At 41.3% G+C, this 24078-nt stretch overlaps 2 protein-coding genes across 4 annotated transcripts in view; one reads left to right on the forward strand and one right to left on the reverse strand.

Annotated features, from left to right (window-relative positions):
- The window catches only part of BRAF (B-Raf proto-oncogene, serine/threonine kinase), a 77062-nt gene extending 58920 nt beyond the window's left edge, over positions 1-18142 (reverse strand). The window contains exons 1-2 of one of the 3 annotated variants that reach the window (XM_038155705.1): positions 17863-18142; positions 1900-2001 (exon numbers count right to left, since the gene is read on the reverse strand). In XM_038155705.1, the coding sequence (XP_038011633.1) occupies positions 1900-2001; positions 17863-17994 (234 nt within the window). In that variant the 5' untranslated portion in view covers positions 17995-18142. The remainder of the gene's footprint in view (positions 1-1899; positions 2002-17862) is intronic. The other 2 variants (XM_038155704.1, XM_038155703.1) reach the window with 2 other exon arrangements.
- Positions 18143-18164: 22 nt separating this feature from the next.
- On the forward strand, positions 18165-19687 carry LOC119708832 (translation initiation factor IF-2-like). The gene is made up of 2 exons (XM_038155716.1): positions 18165-19269; positions 19402-19687. The coding sequence occupies exon 1, from the start codon at positions 18181-18183 to the stop codon at positions 18814-18816; it is 636 nt and encodes a 211-aa protein (XP_038011644.1). The 5' UTR covers positions 18165-18180; the 3' UTR covers positions 18817-19269; positions 19402-19687.
- The last annotated feature ends 4391 nt before the right edge of the window (positions 19688-24078 follow it).

A 24078-nucleotide genomic window follows, 5' to 3' on the forward strand; every position in this document is an offset into this window, starting at 1 on the left:
ACCTTGATAAATGCATCTGAGGATGATCTAATCTATGCTAGTGACCATTCAAATAACAAGTTCCTTTCCTCTCTCATCCCATCTTCAAGTTCTTCGCTCACGGCTGACGGCTGCAAACTCTTTCCCTTCCCTAATCTTAACCACAGCTTTGCAGCTCACTGACTTCATCATGATCAGGTTTAAACTACTACCTGGATGGTAAAGTAATCCAACAAAATCAGGGTATTTTCCTTGCAGGTTAGTGACTGGTCGTGGCTTAGTCACTGCCACTACTGCAAGTACCCGAACAAAGGAAGCTGAGGAACTGCATAAGCAAAGAGCTGGGAAGAACAAGCTTTTCATTTCAACTATGGTGGGCTCCACAGGACTGTGCTTTTGCAGTTGTTATCCCATAGGACAATGTTAGCCCCTTTCACCTTCCACCCAATGGCTTGTGGCTCCCTAGTCAGTACCAGCACTACTTGTCCCAAGACATGCCCATGATCCAGTGGAACTCACTGCAGCAGAGGAACACCCTGCTCTGCCTCATGGGGCTGCCCTACCACACTGATGAGCCAGAGCTGGAGCTTCATCTCAGTGGCACATGGATCCATTCAACTTGCAAATCTGCTCTCAGATTCATGATTTGTGGTCACCAGCTATTTCAGACTTACTCTTCATGCTGTCATAATAATTTCCTAGTACCTATTTATGACTGCAAATGCTCTTTTCCCTTTAAATAATGTACAAAACAAACACAGAGCTTCCAGTAATGTATCTTAGTTTTAGTTTCAATAAAAACAAGTGACAAATAGCTGAACTAACAACTTCCCTACCTTAAATCCAGACTTATAGATGTGTATGTATAGACTAAGTTCATTATCGTTGCAGTTTGATACACAATCTAACTAAACCCACTTGCATGTGACAATAATAAATCCAAACATATGGAATGACCCGGTCCTTGTGAAAACAGAGGTGTGCTTAAATGTAGCAGAGCGGATAAAACAGTGATAGCACTGATTCAATACTCCCATTTCACATTAGCAATAAGTAAAGAAACTACCTCATTTGACCTTAACTGTTCAGGACGTAATGTCAACATTTGTATAATCAACCTAGTGCCCTGCTCTGACATATTAAGATAAAAGCTAGAAGTACCTCAAATAATGAGATCTTTATTTTTAATTATCCAGTACCTTTAGGCAGCAATTGCAAATAAAAGGACTAGAAAAGAAATCTGGTTGACCTCCAGTTATTTCAATACTTGAGGGAATCACAAAAAGGGCAAATTTGAAGCACATGATGCCCTTTCAATTCCTAATAGAGGTAACTTTCACATGTAGCTCTTTAAGCTCTTAATAGTCCTATGTCAATGCAACTCTATGAATCTGGAGTGATGAAAAAATACAGACAATGAATTTGTAGTTAGCTTACAAATTCAAAATGGCTTAAAAATTTTACTTCACCCCACAATTTTATCTATTTCTGTAAGAAGTCCCCTTCTACTAATGCAATTTTTTGGACTATACATGACCATTTTTTCAAAGACAAAAAAAAGGGAAGTCAACTGCTTTAAAGGCAAAGTAAGTCTTACAAAATGCTTTCATGTGTATATATTGGCTTTAACACAGCATGACTTTCTCCATTATAAACATAATCTTCTCTACCCTGCCCCCTACGAAGAGGCTTGACATTTCTATTGCACCAACATTATTATTACACCATGCCACTGATCCTCCCCTACTGAATCCCAGGAATCCCATGCAGTTCCTTTCCATCTCTTAAAAGACAGCTCAGTTTGTAATGCACAAGGAGAATATACCCTTTTAATACAGGTATTCTCAGTTTTAACCTCAGATGCTTCACATAAGATAACACAACACTAATCTAACCACATTTGTTTGAACATAAACTTACCTCTAAATATATTGAAGGTGGGTTATGCTCTCCTCCAAATTTGTCTAGCAGTGCTTCTATATGTTCTTGTGTCAATTTAATCATCTGTTTGATGTTCCACACCTAGAACAGAAAAGTTAAATTTTGAAATCATCTAAGGAAGCCTACAGAATCTGTCCTAGAACAAAACAAGAATCTCTCAATATTTAGTATGAGAAGTCCGTAATAAAAATTTTAATGATCAATAAACGAGTACAAAAGGCTATCCTGTTCATCCAGTGTCAGTAATAGTTTGCTTCTGAAATAAACAGAAAGAACTTACATTTGGTCTTAAAATCGAATAAACAACTTCTAAGAATGGTTTGCTTTTCTTGTTAATCAATTATAGTAACTATTTTCCTTGCAAGACTTCGTAAGCCAATTTCTAGAGTATTACAAAATTTAGTGAAGAAGTTTTTCTATTAAACCTTAGCAATGTGTGTTAACAATACTCACAAACCCACGCCCAGAGTTCTGTTTACATGGCAATGGGATCTCTTGATTTAAAGAGCATCTTCTACATCTCAACTTCCATATTCAGTCTACCCTGCAAGCCACAGACCTCAGACATGACCTGAAAAAGACATTTACCTCCTGTGGACAGAGATGACCTACATTGTACTGTGAAACCACTCATGTTGCTACTCATTCTTCACAATTGGAAAGAGTTCTTTAGGACCTATTGGAGACTACTGTAGGTGAACAGTATCATCAATCTGATCTATTTATCTATTTATCTATAATCTATTTATACCTAAATAGGCAGCAAAGCACAAAAACCAACATTTAAAGCACAAATGCTACAGTGATGTAAGAAGCAAGTCCAAGCAAAATCAGACATTTATAGCAGAGGATGAGGGAGGAAGAGAGGAGTATTGCTCCTTCATACATATTGTTATTCTGACTACTTATCAGAAAAAAAATTATTCAATCAAGTTTTTAGAGCCAGGATGCTCGAAAAAGCATCCCCTGGGTGCTTCTTCCAAAGACAGTTAAAAGATTCCTGTTACATTTTACAGTCTCTCTCTTTTCTGCTTCATAGATTGTAATATATAATACATAGTCTCAAGATCAGGTCTCAATGTACAAATTGTGAGAACCTACCTCTGCAAAAAAACCATGCAAATAATTTCATATTCTAAAGTAGGCACCAATAATAGGATGTAATCCAAGATGGATCAAAACAAGTTTTAATATGTAAATTGAGAAGCTCACAAACAAACTCACTCTAAAATACTGAACTTGCACTTTGCACATCACCTTATTTACCCATTCTACTTCTAGATATCAGTTATCTGCCAGCAATTTCCTGACATAAACTAATGATTGATTCACTTCTAGCCCAATTTTTTTAACAGATACCAGAACAAAGACTTCATCAAGAAGCTGCAGTTGAGCAAAATTAGTTTTCTCAGGAACAAGCAAACCAAACTACAAAGAGTGAGAGTGGGGGGATACCAAAGAATATGCTACTCAAGTATTCTGTATGCAAATTCCCTTGAGGCAGTGGTGGGAGTCAACTTGCTTCTCAACTTGCAATCATTTTTATCAGTGAACCTAGGACTGCCAACCAGCAGCAAAGAAAGGGTTTTCTGTATTTGGTTAGTTTTTCCCAAGATGGCAAGAATTAGTTGTATGCCTGGTGAAAAGAACAAGCATGAAACAACACCATATCAATTAACCTGTTTAATATAAGGCTTAGAACATTTGCTTAACATGTAATTTGTAACATGCTGTTAACCTGGGCTGCATGTACTGAGAATTCCTGGCAATCTTAGCAATTATCTCAAGACTACCAGAAATAGATTTATTAGTACTTAAGGAAATGACTATTATTTGGTTATTCTGGCAATTTTACCCAGCAAAGGTTTTCCTCATGTAAATGAACAATTTAGGACACTTAACTGCCTGGCAATGAGGAAGGCGAAGAGGAAAGATTCTTGGCCGACAAAGCAAGACATAATTGCAGGAGGATTTGAGGTTGGAAGGCAACTCTTTAGGTCATCTGATCCAAGCTCCTCTTCATGCAGGATGCCCAAGACCATGTCCAGATGGTTTTTGAGCATCTTCAAGGATGGAGAGTCCACAGCCTCCCTAAGGCTGCGCCAGCAACTCAGTCGCCTTCGCAGTAAAAACGTTTCCTGATTTCAGAAGGAATCCCCTGCATTTCGTGTCCACGGCCTCTACTCCTGTCACCAAGCACTGCTGAAGACAGCCTGGCTCCATTTTCCATTTGCCCATTATCTTTGTGGCCCTTCACTGGACAGTCTAGCCAGCACAGCTCTTCCCTCCAGTACAGCCACGTTTATCTTGTACTGGGGAGCCCTGAACGGGACACAGCACTTCAGGTGAAGCCTCACCACTGCCAAGAAGGAGACCCTGCCACATGAGTTTCCAAATACATTTTTTTCCAATATCAATAATGAGTAACTTCCCTGATCATATTATTTTCTATTTTGTGTCCATAACCAGAACCTTGCTTCTCTCTTCTCTTACAGTAAAGATACCAAATAACAAATATAACACTACCACCAATATGCACAATGGAAGCATGTCATTTTGGAAATGTTGGCAAGAGACTCAAGTAGCCTCCAACAAGGGCAGAGATCTTCCTCCAAAGTTAGTATCATGACAAGTGGAACCCAACTAATTTAGGCTGCCTAGAAAAATTGTGGGTGCCCCATACCTGACAATGTTCGAGGCCCGGTCGGAAAGAGCTTTGAGCAACTTGGTCTAGTGGAAGATGCCCTGTCCATGACAGCGCAGTTGAAGCAAGATGATCTTTAACATCCCTTCCAATCCAAACCATTCTGTGATTCTAAGATTGATGAAAGAATTTTAAACTTGCTGCCAGCTACCAGCCTACAATAAAAATATCTTCACCTGAAGAAGCTGAAATTATAGTCTGAATTATAGCTGAAATTATATGGAAGACAAAATTTCTCAGAGGAACCGAAAACATTGCCCTGAATTACCTAGTATCTATCTGTGCAGGAAACCAAGAGCATTTCCACAAGTGAACCCTACAGGCAAACTTAACATGGATTCTATAATCTTAGAAAGGCTCCTCATACATTTAAAAGTACACTGAAGGGAGAAGGAAATTTATCAAAGTCAGCCATAGCAACAAATAATTACTCGTTGCTCATAGACATGGAAAAGCTATTTTGTGTGCCATATTCATCAAGTCTTCTGACAAGATGAGAACGTTCACAAATCTAGTATTGACTAGCATACTCTAGCCCAAGAACACATATTCTAGCACAAGAACACATATGCCATAATAAATTTCCAAGCTTCACAATTTCCTTTTGAGTGGCAATTTGTACTGCTATTTACTTAGAGCAAATTTACCTTCTGGCTTCCCACATCTGTGAATACACTAAGACAGAGTTTTTTGTGGTCCAGAACAATCCTAAAGTATCTGGCCTGAGAATGAACCCCTGCGCAGGCACACTGCATCCTACTATGCAGGATCAGTTGCCAATTGAAGAAACTCAAGTCTTTTCCTCACTGTAAGCCAGAACAAGTGACCTCACGTGACTCAGAAAAGCCTGCTGCTGCCCAGCACAGCACCCACAGCTTTTGCCTCACAAAAACTCCACCACCCCTGTTGCCTTTTCACAGCCAGCAGAACCAGCAACCTCAGCCCATCTTTCCTCCTTACAGACTTGCTCGTTCAGATAACTCAGCTTAGTTTGTGTCATAAGCACAGCCCAGCCTTGCAGACCTTGAGCCAAGACAGAGTCCCATCTTGACTGTGCAGAACACTCTGAAACACTAAGTTCTTAAGAATTCAGCAGCACTCACAGATACACAGATTTCTTTAAACTGTCCAAATAAAACCCAAATGAGCAAAAACGGCCTAGCAAGGGTCTCACTGCCCATAGGCACATACATTCCAAGACAACAGCAAAGAACTGCCTAACAATAGAGACACCAAAAACATGGCATACGGAATCCTTTCATCAAGCAGTTCCAGACCAAAGAGCTTGCTCCTGCACCACAAAGTAAACCAAGTTTTTGAAGATTAAAGTAATCCCTCTATCCCCTCTTTATTCACACCTTTTTAGAAGTAAAAGAAAACTGCCTGAAAGTTATTAAGAAAGATGTATTTTTTTCTTATTCTTATGACCACTCCACTTATTTATGGAACCCACACCTGTAGGAAAACATAAAACCACAATTGTCAAGTATTTTACAGAAATACAAAAACTGATGCCAGCGTCAGAGACAGCTGCTGGAAATCTAAATGCATTTTGAAGTAAACCTGCAGTGCATCCAGTACTGCCCACATGCAAGTCTGGTCCCTTTCCAGAGGAAATAGAATGGGGATTTGAGACACTGTTTAAACTGTAGTTCCATGAAAAAGTAATGAATCCTTTACAGCTTGGGTAACCATATCACTTTTCCAAAAAAAGCATCAAATAAATGTTTCTGGCCTATCCTGTAGCATTAGGTTAAGGTTATTCTCTATCACAAGAGATTAGATTTGATTCTCCTTTTAGTGCTGCTGACACAAGGAAGCTGACGCAGGCTAACATAGACACAGGCAGCCAGACAACTGGAAATATTCCAGATATACTGGAATATATCAACTTGAATCTGCCTATTGTGGATAATTGTGCATTAATTTTGCAAATAAGCACTCCCTTACAATGCAATAAAGATGATCACCTATTTCAAGCCAGAGGCAAGTCAGATACAGCAGAAGCCTAAATCCATTCTATTCAGGGAAGACTATAGCTGCATAGACCCCAGAATATGTTGAGTTGGAAGGCACCCACAATGATCATCAAGTCCAACTCCCAGCCCTGCATAGGATCATCCCTAGAGTCAACACCAGGAGCCTGTTCCAGTGGCCCTCAGGGAAGTAATTACAGCACCAAGTTCAAGAGAGCTTGAGAGAACTCAAGAAGCCTTTGGACAATAATTTCAGGTACGCACAAGGTTAAGCCACAAAGTTATTTTTGCATCCTTTGCTGCTTGTCAAAATGTGCAGTGCCTTAGACACCGCAAAGCAAACCTATCTTCGTACTTTCTGCACCTGGCATCACTACTCAAATCTTGCACAGCATCCCAACTCTAAGCTGTATGATTCATACTTGGTAGAAGACACTAAAAGTTCAAATCTATTCTGTAAGAAAAAACTGCATTATTTGCCCAGGAACAGTATATCCTGCATTTGGATTATAACACTTGGTGATGACAGAGAATACTCTGATAGAACTAACAATGTAATTAAAGAATAAACCAATCAAGAAATTAGGCATTTCATTTGGAAACTGCTTTATAAAGAGGACAAAATCATCAATACCCATCTAATACTACTCCAATCAGTCCTTTCAGGCTTCTTTCTTACACCATCAATTCAATAGTTCAGTCCCCTGATCCACTTTGTTAGAAAACACTACAGAAAGCTGTAATGCATGAGATAGTTGATATGTTAGTCCAGCTAAAGACAAACTTGAAAGTGAGATGCTTCAGTGAAAGATAGGCAAGAGGACATAGGAAAGGGGTTTATACCAGGGCAACCCACAAAACCATTTGCATAGCATGATGCAGAATATGTGGGTTTGAATTTCTGTGCTGACAATGACTGTTGCCTCTTTCTTGCACTTTGGTACCTCCTTCAGGTACTTTCCCCCTCACTCATCTCAGTCCTAGTCCTCTTCTTAACTCTTACTAAGCTTGCTTCTCATTTCCTGCAGGCATGTGCTGGAACAAGTACAGACAGTGGGATGGAGAGTCCTTGCCTTCTTCCAATACTCCAAGCTATAGCTCCTCTCCATTTCTCTGTGGAAGCTTCTCACAAGTTGTGCATTCACTGTGTTAATTTTTCCACTTTTCCTACTCTCCTGGCTCTTCATGCTTACCACATTTTCAACAATGCAGTTAAAGTTCGTATTAAACAAGTGTGACAAGTACCAACAGCTGAAAAACTTCACTGAATTGAAAACAAGCCTACAATGGCTTTCACATGAGAGTTTACGCAAGTGAAATGAAGGCCAACACCAAGCTTGCCTTTCCTAGTTCATATTGCCCAATTTTTTTTTTTAATCTCAGTGAATCATCTTTATAATTTTTATTTATAGGTCCTTTAAAATGTCTGAAATAGCCAACAGCGGAACACTCTCAAGGTGTAGGCAGTTCAAAATGAGTCAGTAAAATTTACAACCACAGACTAATAAATAAGTTACAGACAACAGTATCTACAGAAGTACCTGTAGCCAAGAGAAAAAGGACCCATTATCTCTTTTTCCACAAAAGCCTATGAATGTATCTTTCTAGACTCATGACAAAGGGCCCTAGGGAAGATGTACAAGACTACATTTAAGAAGGACAATCCTCAAGAAGAGGTACAACATTTTCAGTACCACCCTGTGTGACAACTAGGATCATAACTAGGTCAATTGATAGAGTAATGTGATCAGTGAGCATCTGCTGTAAGTACAGCAGTTAATTAAATATTAAAAAGGCTTCAAGATGAAAATCTATTTTCCATTTAACAGGTAGCAATTTTTATGAAGGAAAGACTGACTTGTAACAAGCAGCATCAGTTCCAGCTGCATCTGACACGGCTCCTGTTGAACAAAACCATCTCAACCAAAACCAAACACCCAACAACTTCCACCCTTCTCCAAAAAACTAGGCAGCATCCGACTAAGTTAACACTCAAGTATCACAGTACCAGCTTTGAAGAGTTTACAGCAGAAACTATCTCTCATTTCTTTGCAAACCATCAGTTGGAACTGAGAGTAATCTATGTCTTTTGCTTTCATTAGCTCTAAACACAAACTCTATTGGTCATCATTCAGCTCTACTCTTAAAGCCAAATAAACAGTCTTTCAGTCTGACAGGCCTTTGCCCCTCAAGTTGCCTCCTCTTTAACAAAGGAATTCAGACCTTAAATGCTCCTTACATCTTTCAAGTGTTTAAAAATATTTTTAAAATAAATTCAAAAACCGTAAAGGATAAAGCTCAGTGAAGTCTATTCTTGTAACACAACCAAGCAGTTTCTCTGTAAGAATGAAGCCTCCCAACAGCCTTAGGCACTGATTGCTTTGCAGCTCACACCAGCAAGGATGGTGGGTGTAATTATCACATGTTCTTGGCTATTTACCCCTGCTCTCGTCCTTACTCTTTCTCCATAACCTAAATCTTTGGCTGAACCGTTTCAGTACGCTAAACAAATGAAAAATTGTTCTCTTTGTCAAGGTTAGCTTTCTGCCAGTTTACTGTGCTTAGAACAGCTTGGAAAAGGACCCAGTGATCATCTCAGCTGGTGAAAAAGTCACCTTTCCTCTCTATGGCTCACACTTAGATGTATTCAGGCTACCATGAAGCAGCAACCTTCCTGTTTAGGTTTCAATTCTCTTCCATTCTCCCACTTTTTCCATCACCTGCCATCTTTACTGCTTGCTGCTAAGTAGAATTTGCCTCCAAGCACTATAAAAAGGAAAGTTAACAAATGTTCTCTACCACAGTAGAACAGCAGTGTGTGGAAAAATAAGAGCTGCCTGTATCCCTCATTTAAATCATTAACCACCAGTTGCACAGCTAAATCTTTAATTCCATATTTTTCATGCCTTTTGTGTTTCAGTACTACTAGTCCCTCTTATTCACTTTGATACTAATTCAGTAGTCACGAGGATCACGCACAGACCGAGTTCAGGAACAATTCACTGTATTTACATTCATTAATTCAACAACTTCTCCCTAGACAGTAACAGGTGTAAAAAAAATAAAAGAGGAAATAAACTATCTAGATTTTCTAACCCATTTAAGAATGCAATTTTGCTTTAGCCAGGTAACTACCACAGAATCTCAATAACACTAAATCCATGCATCAGTGACATTTAAGAAAGATTATCATGTAGACACCAGACTATTTCTCTGCACACCTAAAGCTGAAAAGTCACACTTGTGATGGAAAGCAAGCAGCTAGCCAGCTAATTACAATTGCCTATAAGAAGCAAATGCTCGTCCAGCAGAGCTCTTACACAGATTTGGTCACATTAATTAAAATGATAAAACAAATAAACTCAGTTTCAGCTGAACTACAGAACTTAATTCTCTCTCCTTGCCAGAGTACACAAATAATTACACTAGGCAGAAAAGATAATCAGCACCTATTTAAAAGTTCATATCGTCAATCCATAAAATATTTTATTATAAACTTTGCAATATTCCACCACTAAACTGTTTCTACATAGTAACTACTGTGCACAGTTTCCTACCAACTGATTAGAAAATGTAAAAGACAGCTGGAATTGTTGGACAAGTACAAATATACTCTGCTTTTTTAGAAATATTTGTGATCCAATAAAGAAGCTAAGGTATCCTATTTTTATCACAAAGACATCTCAAAAGCTGAAATAGAGCAAATGTACTTGTTTGTTTCTTTTTATTTTTAAAACACAAGTAATGTGCTCCTAGTCAAAGGAAATAGTCAAATAGGAACTTCAACAGAAACCACATTCTCCTAAACAGCATTCTATGTTCTACTCAGCAGACCACCCTGCCTTAGCAACCCCAGTAGCACCTTGGAAAATGAAATCATTTAAAAGGCAGAATTGACTCCTTGCCATACATTGTAGCATTAGGAAAGTAAAAAAAAAAATTACACTAACTACTTAACCTAGAATCTGGAAAAAGTTGCATCAATTTTCAATGATTTACATAGGCTTAAAAATGTCACAAGAGACAGTACAAACTGTATTCTAGAAGAATTATAGAACGCTTAAAGACATCTTTTCTGAAAGCTACCTCAGATGATACTAAAGACTCACATTTAAATCCACATTACTAAACCTATTATAGAGAATGTTTGACCTACTAAGTTTAATAATAAATTCTCAAAACCAGATCAAAGACTGAGGCACCAATATACAACCATCCACTTACAAACATCGAGACACCACCAACCTCTTAGTTATAATGATGTATTTTATTTCAGGTTGATTTTGTAGAGCTTTTCAAACATCATTAGTGAATACCTTGTACTAGAGAGAGAAAAACTCTAGAAAACTAGACACACTATTCTGACTCCGGATATGTCTACCTTCAAAACAAACTATTTATCTGAGATAAAGAGGAGAAAAAAAAATTAAGTTACCATATCTGTGCTCCAAGTGTCAGAAAATGTTGCCTGAACACAATGTAACTGCATTTGGAGAATTTTATTACTTACCACTGCATCTAACAACAGCTTCATTAATAATGATACTGTTCAAGAGGCCTCACTGTATAACAAAGCAAGACATTAGAGCTGGTATCCACCTTTCTAGGGTCAAAAATAAAAATTCCTAGCCACTTAGTTACGCAACACATTTTTAAACTAAGTTCAGTCCTTCAATAAAAGTCTTTTCTGCTTGTCTCCCAGAAGAAAGATTTTAAACAAAGTTGGTTTTATGTAGAAATTGAATTGCCCCTTCATGCTAAGCTTTGTGCAGATATACCAGCAGAACACACAAAAAATATTTCACTTGATCAGAACCTTAGAAAAATAAAAGTGCCCTTCAGTGCTCCACACTCATATGATCTCCTAAATTTAATACTGATAGTGTGGAAAATTCATTTGATACTGAGCACTATATCTGGCACTGCACAACAAGCTCCATTTTGAAGAGAAGTTCTGTTTTCTGATTTTAAATGCTCATGTTGGTTGGGGAGTGTCATGGTGGGATGATAACTGGCAGCACTGCTCCCTCAAAACTCCTGTTTGAACTGGCAGCACCTGCAGTCAAAGAGAAGGGTTACAAACAACACTTTTGCCTCTTTTACTCTTTTTTTGCCAGGGTCCACATTCATAAAATGTAATTAGAAACAGAATAAAGACAGACACTGTTGCTGCTCCTCCAAAACTCACAAATGCTAAAAAGATGCAATAAACCAAACACTTGCAGCAAGGGGCTTAAGCAGGAGAAAAAAAGAAGAAAAGGCATGTTATTCTGCATCAACCCGCCCTCTTTAGCACTGGCCAGAAGGGAGAATCAGTTGAATGAATACATATTTCAACATCTTGGAAAGAAGCTGTACACAGGAGGGAGGATTGGGAGGATTCCACTGTAAGACCCAAAAGCTCAAGAGCAACTGGAATAAAACAGCTGAAGCAAGAGAACCGCATGCTGACTTCTGTATCCTGCACTAGCTGCGAGAAAGTAGCTGTGTTCACACACAGATGTGTGAACAGTTGAAAATGATGAAAACCATCTCACACCTCACAAAACGAAATACTCTACCCAGAACTCTCACGTGGTCAAGGCTTTTGGAAACGTACACTTGCTACACAAGAAACTCACAGACACCTTCACATCCCTGGCAGAGCAATGGCATGCATACTGGCAGAGCTATGGCATGCAATCCTATTTCTGTAAAAGGCATGCTCAGAAGGGTTCCAGAGAGACCAAGGAAGATTGTTACAACCTAGGAGGGGGAGCTCAAGACCATAAAGTCTGAGGTGTCAGGACTTAAACCTGACAAGTCCAGCTAAGGAAGTCTCATCTGAGCACAACTTCTCATTCAAATATGAAAAATTCAGGCTCCAATGGAGTTTTATGGGGCAAAGATTATTTATAACAACCAAACAGAAAAGGGGATACACACACCCACCATACTACCACCACTCCCCCTAACCACATTCCTTTAGTGTCTCACTTGACAAGTGTTTTAGAACTCATTGGGTGCTCCTCACATTGAGGAGATTCCACTCACTAAGTTTGCAGAAAACTACTGCAGCAAAAGAAGCGGTGATTTTCTTCAGTACCAGTGAGTGGAGTCAATTCAGGACAGGACCTGCGTGGCACCAAGTGGGCACAAGGGAGTAGATCTGCCTGAGGTGTGACGTGGACACAGCAAAGGGCAAAACCTGCAGCTCTTGGTGTCAGAGCACCATTTGATTGACTTAGCTAAAACTGCAGGGACAGGGAGCAGCAGACACCACAGGGACCACAATTATGACAGGGCATTTCTGATACATTTTACATTTCACCACCCTTCAGAAGCCAGTAGTTCAAACTGAAAACAAAACTTGCACTTGGCCAAAACTGTGTTTCAGAAAACCCCCTCCATTAAACCTGAAACACCTTCCTTGGAAGGCTAGACTGGAACAGTATTAGTAATTCCATGATCAATCAAAACCTTCTTCTGTTTCCCTTGTAAGTAAAAATAAAATTGGATTTCTTCCTAAATCAAATTCCGTCCAAAATATTTCATGCATTTAAATTTTTTGACAGATATAACAATTAATTAAAGTGAACTGCAGATTTGTTACAAAGTGGAATATTGCAGCCTTAAGAAAACTTGGGGGTTATCAGTTTATGTTAAAAGATAGCTGCCACCAAAAGATACCTGCATAAAAAAATCCCAACCAAACAAAAACCAGAACCAAAACCCAAAATGTATTTGGTCTAGTATTTTTAACTTTATGCAACAAAAAAAGTGCCATTCCTGGCTAAACAAGTGTTAAGAAGGGTAGTATGAGAACAGCTTTAAAAATAAGAGGTCTTTGAGTTGAATAACGACAACAAAATATAAAAGAGAATTAAGAAGCAAGACTGTAAGTCAGGAAAAAAAAAAAAAAAAATCAGTACCAAACATTTTGTTCCCAACCAGTCTGTGGATATCCACAGAGATAAGAAACAAGCTCCCCAAGACATCACAACTTTCCAGAAGGAGCCACCACACTATTAAGCAAGTTTTGTGTAATCAAACAAGCTACCACAGGACAGAGCTGTTAATCCTACTCCCTTTTGGGAAAAACACCTTAAGCAGAAATCTCTATTATCCCCAGTAAAACCTAAGTATTTCAAGGTTGTGTTCTAATGTTTGATCCACCTTGCCAGAAATCATAAAAACCTTAAGGGAAAAAAAAAAAGATGAGAGGTTACCAACACCCGGATCAACTTTCCCCCATCACTCCTGATGTAGGTTTGCCTGTTGAGGCGACAGTCTATTAATGAACAGCTTACAAATAAGATCAGAAAGTCTATTTTCATGCCTCACTATTCCTTGCCATAAAGAACAACATCTCATAGTAACATGGAACCATCTCCTCTGCTACCACATAAACTCACTACTTCTGGCAATAACCACCACAAGCCTGGCAAATGAGTTATTTGCATTCTTCTCTGCATCAGATTTGACAATTTCCATTTCTTTTTTCAACAACTTCAAATTCCACTGAGTCTTTCTTCAAAGTTCTGACCTTCCAGACTTTATATCACTGCTAGTATTCTGCTCTAGACTCCTCTCAGCCAGACCATGCATTTCTTAAAGCTGTGACCCAAAGTCAGACCGTATTAATCATGGCCTTTCCCATGCTATGGAAAATAAACAACTATTTAACCTATCTTTTGAGATATACTACTGCAAAATATTAGCTACAAGATGCTTCACATCCAGCTCCACTTTAACTTGTCCTCACAATGACATAGGATGTCATTCACAGACTATGAAGTTAGTTTAGTCACTGAATACTAATGCACGGAAACGTAATTGAGATTGAACATAAAATGTATTCCCAAAACTACAAAAGCAATGAAGTAAAAAACCACTCATATGGTTTCAAGTTTCCAAATAAGTAGCATGTTTACTATTAAACTCTTTAGAGAAACAGACACTCTAATACCCAGCACCCTCTGTTCCTTAAATGTTACTGCAACAAAATCAACCCCACTTTTACTTCATGTACCTACATTACATTAGGAGAACCCATCACTTACTTCATATTGTGAGGTCAGAGGTACCTTTCCATTCTATCTTCATTTTATATATCTTTTCATCCCTTCTCCATTTTATTCTTAAATCTGTTTCATAGGATTAAGGTTTCTAAATTTATAACTAATATTCATGCAGGATAAACTCCAGCATTGCTGCCTAGAAAACAACCATCCAGCAGCTCAGGCCCTCACTTCACAGCCTTCAAAGTAATTTTTGTCTTACAAAGAGCAGTTTAGGGTACAAAGCTCCGAGTACAGAAAATCCCATTTGAATTATTTAATATTGGTGTAAATAATCTCTAGCAACAAGAGCAGAACCTTTTCTCCCAGCTGTCACACACTCCTTACTATATCAACAACCCTGTAACGCTCGGAAAACCTTCCATCCAAACAATCTCTTGTCCCGAGAATTCATGCTGGGGAAGAAGCCAACCTCTGTGCCTGTGGACGCCAGCTCGCATCCGAGGCCTCCCAGCAGCAGCAACCAAACAGGGAGTGGAAGAGGAACAAATCTCTTCTAAATGCAATTGCCCCTACTCTTCCCAAATCCTTCTGTCTCCAAGAAGTAGCCATTTCCTGTATCTTTTTTATGACTGCATGGACAACTACCCTAACCAACTCTGAATTTTAATACAGGGGAAAAAAGATGTAGTAATTATTATACTGTTTATTAGAAGAGTCATAATACTCATTATTAGAAGATTTTTAGTAACAGCACTTAGACTACTAAAGCAACTTTTAAAGGTAAAAATTCACTATTTGATTAAGAACTGGTCATGAGTTGAACAATATGGCTTGAATTTGTTTTTCAAAGTCCCAGCCCTTGAGAATTCAGAAGGGACAGTGATATTGCTGTAACCAACACAGGGCACTCGATTACAATCTCAATTCAGAACCTCTCATTTACCAGGGGGCTTTAACATACAAGTAAGGTGTGTAAGATGCCTTCAACATCTGTCAGAAATTCTTGTCTGCTCCCCTTTTAACTGAGTGCAGGACTGAAGGTCTGCCTTCTGGAAATCAGGATTGCATTTCCCTAAAGACTACAGGAGCTGACACCTTTTCAGGTATCGCCTTAAATACGTAAGGTCATGCTCCCTGACCGGCTTCCACAGCAAGGTTACTTTTAAAGCCCAGGTTTATCTTGTCTTGAAACAACGAAACAAAACACTAGAACATGTACTTACATTACAGCCATGAGTCAGTTACAAGCACTTCAGTATTTCTCTGACTTACGTCACTTTGAACTTGCCTTACACTTTAGGTTGGCATGTTTTAGTATTAAGGATAGTTTCCATTTTAACTGTGTCAGCAATTTTTTGGGCTTGAACTACATTAAGGTACAAGTTTAGGTGAAGTAATAGGTGTACTTATACAGTAAACAAAACGTCATTACCTTGAGGAAGAACTAGTTAACTACAGAACAAATCCACATCAGAAAATAAAAACTCTACAACAAGCCCTGCTTTGAGACCCATGTGTTTCAGTATTTCCAATGCAGAAGCAATTTGCTTTTGAATAACACAAGACTATCCCCCACACACTTCCTAAATACTTACACCAGTACTGACAACCCACCAACCCTTCTGCACAGCAGGTGTTCCACATGCTGGACCACTTATCTCTGCCTCATCCAGGATGGAAGCAGAAGCAGCCACACTATGTAATTTACCATTTGGAATCAAATCTAATGACCGACACAGTCTCAAACATTTTTGAAGTTTAAGTGACTTAAAACAGTTTCACAAACACCCCCTTCAGTATGAAAATTGTTTTTTAAAAAAAATTCTTGCCTCCTGCCACTGCTTTTCCCTCTCTTCTCTGCTATACTTCAGTTTAAGCAGCTGAGCTAAATTGATGTCACTGTTTCAAGGGCCACAATATAAACCATTTATTGGACTAATTCAATTTTTTTTTTAATGACAGAAATAACTGAGAAATTCAGAAGCTTTTTAGCCTCACTTTGCTGCTAAAAGCATGCATTTGTTAAAGCCCACTCTTCAGGTGTTTGGGTTTCTCAACCAGCTGAGAGTTTCTCCTTACTCAGGAAAGTTCAGACTGGACTGGCATTACTCAAGGTGTTTAATCACCACGCTGGGTAGGTGTAAAATAGATGTGTACTGCTGAATTTTGCCTACCTTCAGCAAGCAAGTCAGTCAGGAACTCCTTAAGATGAGGGAATCAACCTCACATCTTGCAAAGACCCATAGGGATGGACTCTTTCCCTATTTCTCCTTTCTGGCCACCTACCCAGCATGAGCTCTAGCACTTCTCAAACTTCTCAACCCATTAACTCCACTATAATCCAGTATGCTATTAATAAATAAAATGGATAAATAAATCCCCCCCCCCCCCCCCCCAGTCTTTGGGGAGTTGGGAATCAAATTGGACCCCTCTGAGAGCAGCTGGTCCAAGACAGCTCATTTTCCCTGCTGGAGGCTGGAAAGGAGAGGCTCCCAGCTGGGCTGGGCTCCACGCAGGGCCACAAGGCTGCTCAGAGACGAGAGGTTTCGTACCAACCGCACAGACACTCCAGGGAAAGCTGAGCTGAAACACTCTCCAGCCGGTAACGCTGAGAACAAAACAGCAGAGCTTCTGGCATCTGTATTTACCTCCAGAACAGACTCGAGGCATGGCATCTGGCAGGTTGGTCTGCCTTGGATGCCTACAGTGCTTGAATCTGCGAAGCACCTTGTGTTGTTACCGCACAGTTTATTCTCCCTTCCGAAAACATTTCAGAAGCGTTCGCAACTCACACTTCAGCCCCAGCAAAACAGGTAGTACCGCTCGTTCCCCGTGGGATTGGGAAGTTAAGTAATAAGCCCCAAAAACACAGGAAGTATGTAAGAAAGGCACCGACCAGAGGCCTGACATCCTCACTGCCTCCACGGTGCCCTGTCCGTTAACATTTCCTAAGACGCTTTGTGCAAAAAACGTCCACAAAAGGCACGTCCGCAAAGCGAACCGAACCCAGCCTCGGGTTTAAAACGCATTTCGAGTGTTTCAGAACCATCGGGGGGAAGCGATGGCAAACCCCCACAAAACACCTTCGCGGGACGCGGCACCCGCGGCCGCGGCGGCTCCGAGCCGGGCTTCTCCGCAACCCGGCCGGGACCCGCGCCCTCCGCGCCGCGGCCCCCGCTCCCTGCCCCCGCCGCCACGGGCCGCCCCCGGCACGGCCGGGCCCGAGCCCCGGGGGCGGGCGGCCGCCGCCTGGCCTCACCTCCTCCGGGATAGCCGGGTCCCCGCTGCCGCCCCCCGCGTAGCCGGTGCCGAGCGCGGGCGGCTCGGGCTCCATGTCCCCGTTGAAGAGCGAGGCCCCCTCGGCGCTGCCGCCGCTGCTCAGCGCCGCCATCTTGGGCCGGAGCGGCGGGGCGAGGGCGGGGCCGGGGGCGGCCGCGTCCCCGCCACCGGGGCGGCCCCAGCCGCGACCCGTAGTGCGAGGGGCGGGCGGCGAGCGCGGTCCCGGCCCGCTCCCAGCGCCGCCGGCGCGTCACGGCCGGCCTCGTGACGTCACACAGAATCGCCGCGGCCACGGCGCATGGGCCCGCCTGACGTCACCGGGAAGCACCGTGACGTCACGGCGCGACCACCCCCGTCGCCCTGGGAACTCGGACGTGGGCTCGGGCCCCGCCCCCTCCCCGCGCCCCGCCCGCCCCCGCAGCGCCCCCTGGCGGCGAGGGAGAGCCATGGCGGCGCCGCCCCCGCCGGGCCGGCCCCGGGAACCGGGAGCGGGAACCGGGAGCCAGGAGCCAGGAGTGCCGAGTCAGGAGGAGCCCCGCGCACAGCCCGCTGCGGGATCGGGTTGAACACCGGGGGTCTGCGGGTCATTCCCGGCAGCGGGGAAACACGGGGTGCCGGCGGAATTCAAAGGAGGAACGAAGGGGATGCCGGGCATCCCTCGGCGCACAGCAGCGCTGCGGCTTTGGGGCAATCCTCACCAACACGAGCCGTGCGGCAGCGACAGGCACGCTTCCAACACTGCCGTGTTCACCTGCTGGCTGTAACTCCGGTGATAACGGAAATAATCGATCCCCAGGATCGATACCACATCCATGTTTTTCCCACTGACAGCCCTTCAGGCCTTGGCTGCCCCAGCTGGTGCTGTGTTCACACAGGGCGCTCCAAGCTCGGGAAGGGTCGGGTCTGGCTCAGTAGACATCGGGACCCCTTCTAATCCTCGGGAGCACCACTGCTGTCCCCCAAAGCTGCTCCCCGCCTTCCGCCCAGGGCCATCTCTCCCCAGAGTGGCCGGGTGTTCTCATCCGAAGTACAACCTTGAGCTGTGTCTAATCCCTGCCTGCCACACCCAGTGAAATGCTGCTTACACGCATGAAACACCTGCTAAATCGGGTGGTTTAAACTGCTTTCCTGCTGAAAAGGTCTTAATTATAAATTAACAAATGGCAACTGTATTTGAGTGTATTGCAAAGAAAAGCTGATGGACCAGAACAGCAGCAGGACTTCAGAGAAAGGCTGTTCTAACACAGCCTGATCTATTTAATGCTAGCCAGCTAAAATACGCTGGGTTGAAACCTGCAAGTGCAAGATCCTTATCTTTGTTTCACTTCAGTTGTGAACATGCAACCGCACAACCTCTGAACGTACTGGTGCTGGTGAGAGAGCTGAGGTTTGTATTTCACCTTTCACACTGCGGGCCATCGCTGTGGAAAACCATTTCAAATGCAGTTCAATACTGGCAGTGTTGCAAATGCAACTTCAGTTTAATATTTCAATGGGTTTTAATTGTTTTTTTTTACAGGCTACGCTTGCTAAGAGAGGAGCCCGAGGTTTCCTGAGACCGGAGCCCTGCAGTGCAGTCAACAAAAAGGCTACCTAAGTATGTAAGAATCAAATGTACAGACTAAGGAGTTGGCCAAGTTTAGCAGTTTCTCTCTAACAGCCGCATTAATGAAGAGGATAATTATCAGCAATTCTTGCTGCACGGCAGGAGTGTGTAATGGTATTGAAAAAATGCTTACAAGCTGTGGAAAATAACACCCATGCTGAGGACCAAACACTGGGACAAATCTCTCTGATCTCTGAAGGAAAAGGCAGCAGAGGTAATAGGAGATGGCTCTCCCAGCACATAGCCTGTTGTGGAAAAGCCCACAGAGTAATAGAGGTTAACTAACAGAGTAAGTCCATTCATTTCCATGCAGTTTTTACCAAAGGATAATTAATCTCAATGTACAGAATGTAGTCAAAGCTGTTTTTTATTCCCCAAGCAATTTATGTCCAGGGCATAACCCTAGCAGTGGAATTAGTAGACTACTATCAATCTGTAACTTGTAATACCTTTCCTATTGCTTTTAGTGGTGTTGGATCTCTTTCTTCTGAGGTTCTGATTATTTCCAGTAGATTTGCATTCACTTCAAATTCTCCTAGACTTTCTTATCACATTTGATGTTCCACCGAAGAGCTGCAGTTCTAATACTGAGAAGTCCTGTCCAGTGCTGGAAACACGGCAGAATTGCCTCCAGAAATACATGAGATTAAAAAAAAAAACAACCAAAAAACCAAAAAAACCTGCAACAAACCACCTAAGAACTAATTTAAAAGATTATTGTGTAGGAAGGAGACAAAAATCTACTACTCATACTATTGAGTATGAATATTGAGCTTTCCTTTTGATAGGGGGAATCCACACCTAGTCACAAATGGAATTTTCTATTCCTTCACATGGTGGCTACTTGAGCTCTCTGCTTGAGCTCCAGTATGATGAAAGATAAATAGTTAATAACTGTAGCTCTTTCTTGGTGATATGAAATCCTATCTACTGATAATTGATATCATCGACACCTTTTTCAGAGACTAGCTCAAAATAGGTCAAAATCAAATTACAACCTAGATGTGAAAGGCAGGTTTCTGCTATCAAATCTGTGGGCCACTGGCTGGTTAACTCCTGCAATGCAGCACAGCCAGTTTATCTGGTATTGGAGCAGGTAATGCAAACTTGTAAATATAAACCTGCCACATCCCACCAAGCTCCTGGTTATGCACTGGGGTTTGATCCTCCTCAGAATTTTCAAAATTAATTTGAATTTGGGTGAGAAAACAAATCCAGCTGCTAAAAGACCAAGACTCTCTACCTAGGTTGCCCACCACCAGAACATTTGTTTGATCTAATCAATCTGCACTTTCAGAGAACAATCTCTTCAGCAGTCAGTAAGAAAATGTATATGATTACCTGAGAGCAGCTGTCTCATTGTGAGCATTTGGACACTTCATCTCTTCTCAAAAAAAAAAAACCAAAAACCAAACAAACCAAACATCCAAAAACCAAACCAAACCAACCGATCGAAAAAACACCAAAGAACAACAAAAACCCCCAAAATCCCAAACAAACAACCCAAAACCCCCACAACAGATCACCAAAATTTTATGAGATCCTTATGAGATGCTCCAAAATGTGACTATCCAAAAAAATATTAGATGAAACTAAATCTTGGTCTCCTTTATTATACACTCTCAAGAGAAGACAGTATCTCAAAAAAGCTTCAGCCTTCCACTTTCTTAATCAAAACAATTACAGTATTTGCATATTGGTGTGATAATTGATATGATTTTTTAAAGTGTGAAAATTTGATACACCTTCAACTCAGGAGTTCTGAAGTGCCCTTACAGTTATCCAAATTTCAAAACCTGCTTAGCCTTTTCATGCACTGAAAAGACAGTGTTTGTCCTGTAAATTGTAGCATTTGTGCTTGGCCCATGCATATTTGAAAGTCTTGGTTTAAATTCTCAGTCATAACAGCATAAATACAGGTCTGGATAATTTGTAAAAACACAGATTCTAATGACACCAGTTGTGTTCCCTGTTGCCTTGGACAGAAAAGGTGAAGCAGAACAAAAATTAGGCTGTTGTCCAGAGTTCAGTCATTTTCTGCTTAGTAGTCAGAATAATACACACCTAAGAAAATTACTTTGCTCTCCAGGAAAAGATGTAGGAGATATTTTTAAGGATATAACCCAGATATTTTTTTTCCTTTTGCAGCTCTTTAGCACCTATAGCAGTTTATTATCTCTCCCACTCTAAGATGTACTATACATATTTTCATTTTTCTAGGAATTGCTGTCTGACTGATCCACTTTGAGACAATAGAAAAAACAAGGCTGCTTTTTCCTTTTGGGTTTTTTATCTCCCTTGTCCTTTACTTTAAACTGTTCCAGTACAGAGCATATGTATTGTTTCCTTTGGAACTTCCTGAGAACTAGTTCAGGACATTTATCATTCTGTGACACTGCTAAACCTGAAACATTTATACCTTCAGTGTGAAATTAGATAATAAACAGATGGTGATTTGAACTTTGTTGCTGAACACTCTTATCTGTGATTTTTTCAACTGATGGAGATTTCATAGCTTTTTGCCTCTGAGTTAAATACATGAGTAGAAGCGATGAGGATGGGTGGAAACTGCCAGTAAAACAGGAGTAGTGAAAACCAGGAAAAAAATTTGAATCCACCAGATTCTTAACTCAGTTTTCATTCTACCATTAAAAGCAATGTTGACCTAACAAGCTTTGTTTTACATAAAAATAATAGCCTATTCTAGATTTTCTTGTAATAATGTTTGGAATATTTACATAGCTTTCATTTGATTCAAGCATAATTTATTTCAGTCATTATTTATAAAACTGCTGCTCTTCTCTCCCTAAACTCCAGCCCAAACCTTCAGAAAGTAAAAAGCAAAACGTTTTCTTTGGAGACATATGGGAGGCAGGAAAGGTGATGGGAACTGGGACATGAGAGTGACTTTGCCTACAGGCCCCTTCCATACCCTGCACACTGTGTGATGTCACCAGAACCCAGTGCTGGCCTGTTCCCTTTCACACGTGAGTGCTGACTTTGGGGTCCACCATGTGGTGCTGCCTCGCAGTGCTCTGCTGCTCTCCCTGCTGCTTCCTGCCTTCACTCATGTCCCTGTGGGGGAAGCTGGAAAAACCATTCAAAAGCAGTGTAAATACCCACCTAGGTGGCATTTGAGGGACCCTCAAGTGACAACACGAGCCCTGAAACCATTATTAAGGGAACAGAAGTGGCAGCCAGCTGAAAAGGAAGGGGAGGGATGGGGTAAAAGATTAGATGGAGGGAGAATGCAGTCCAAGTAGAGACTGGAGAAGAAGATGCAGCTCTCCTAGGAAACGAGAAGCAGATGAAAACAGGGAAACAAAGGAGCAAGGAACACTGGTTTTCCTGCCTGATGTACTTTACTAAAACCAGGACCACATCTCATGTTTGCAAAGATTAGTCCAGACCCTCCTGTCCCCACAGCATCCCTGCTCACTGCTTTAACACATTCAGCTTGTTCAGATATCTGATTTCTGAGTCCTTTGTGTTGGACAGTGATAAACTGATCAGCTTTAAGGACTAAACAGTGTTATATGCCTCACATTATTATTCAAGTGTGAATAATCACATTTTACAACTGAAAACCGTCCCATTTAGGCACAAAAACCCCCACTAATGTGATTGAGTGTGCTCCAAGAAGGAGCAGGAAAAGATACCACCTCAGTCAAATCGTTTTGCTGTTCAGAAAATGACTGTTCCAATTATGTTCCAGTCTTAGGATTTTCCTTCATAATACCCAGAGTAGCTGAGCTTCTCTGGGCCTGACTACCTGCTGTTATTTGATTCTCTAGCGCTTCACAGACATGTTGGTGACTATCTACATCTCTGATCTAATAAAAAGTTTAGATACTAACTTGCAGCTTTCAGTTTCTAGCCTCTTCTCAGAGCAGAAAAAGTCCGTTAGGGTCGGTATTTGCCTGAAGAAAGGACATTTTAAGAGTTAAAAAAATCGAAATCAATAACAGGAATACAGAAACTGCAGCTTTGATGTGGGAGAGCGAGAACAGGGTGGCATATCATGTTTCTCAGGGCAATATTCCACATTGCTGGAGTTTTAAGAGTTATTGTTTTTCAGGGATAGGTCAGATAGGATGGATAACCTCTGTAAAAGAATGTTTTTATTGTAATACACACATGCATGTCTTACATGTTAAAACATCAGTGTCTTTTGCTGACAGGGTCAGCATTGCCGTTCATAATCTGTCCTTGTCTTTTAATCCTCACTGCCACCAAGACAACACAAGCCTCACAGACATGTAGCCTCTCCTGTAAAAGAACGCTGCTCAACAAGCAAGTGGGAATTAGGACAGTCTCCTAACCATGTTCCTCTATCCTCATTCCTGTGAGTATGCCCTTGGCCAATGGCAAAACTTCTGGTGCAGTGGCCAATGGCCTCTCAATGCTTTTGATGCTGTGGATCACTTGAAGCTTCCAGTGCTTCCAGTGCTGAAGGCTCTTGGATGTGGTTATTCCTTTTGGATATAAGGAGATCTCATTTTCTGGAAGACACATTTGTTTCGGTAAATGAATACAAATTCTGTTACCCCCCTCTGGGATGTTCTACATGGCTCTGCTGGATTTGGCTAG

Source organism: Motacilla alba, chromosome 1A, assembly GCF_015832195.1.
Source record: "Motacilla alba alba isolate MOTALB_02 chromosome 1A, Motacilla_alba_V1.0_pri, whole genome shotgun sequence".
NCBI lineage: Eukaryota > Metazoa > Chordata > Aves > Passeriformes > Motacillidae > Motacilla > Motacilla alba.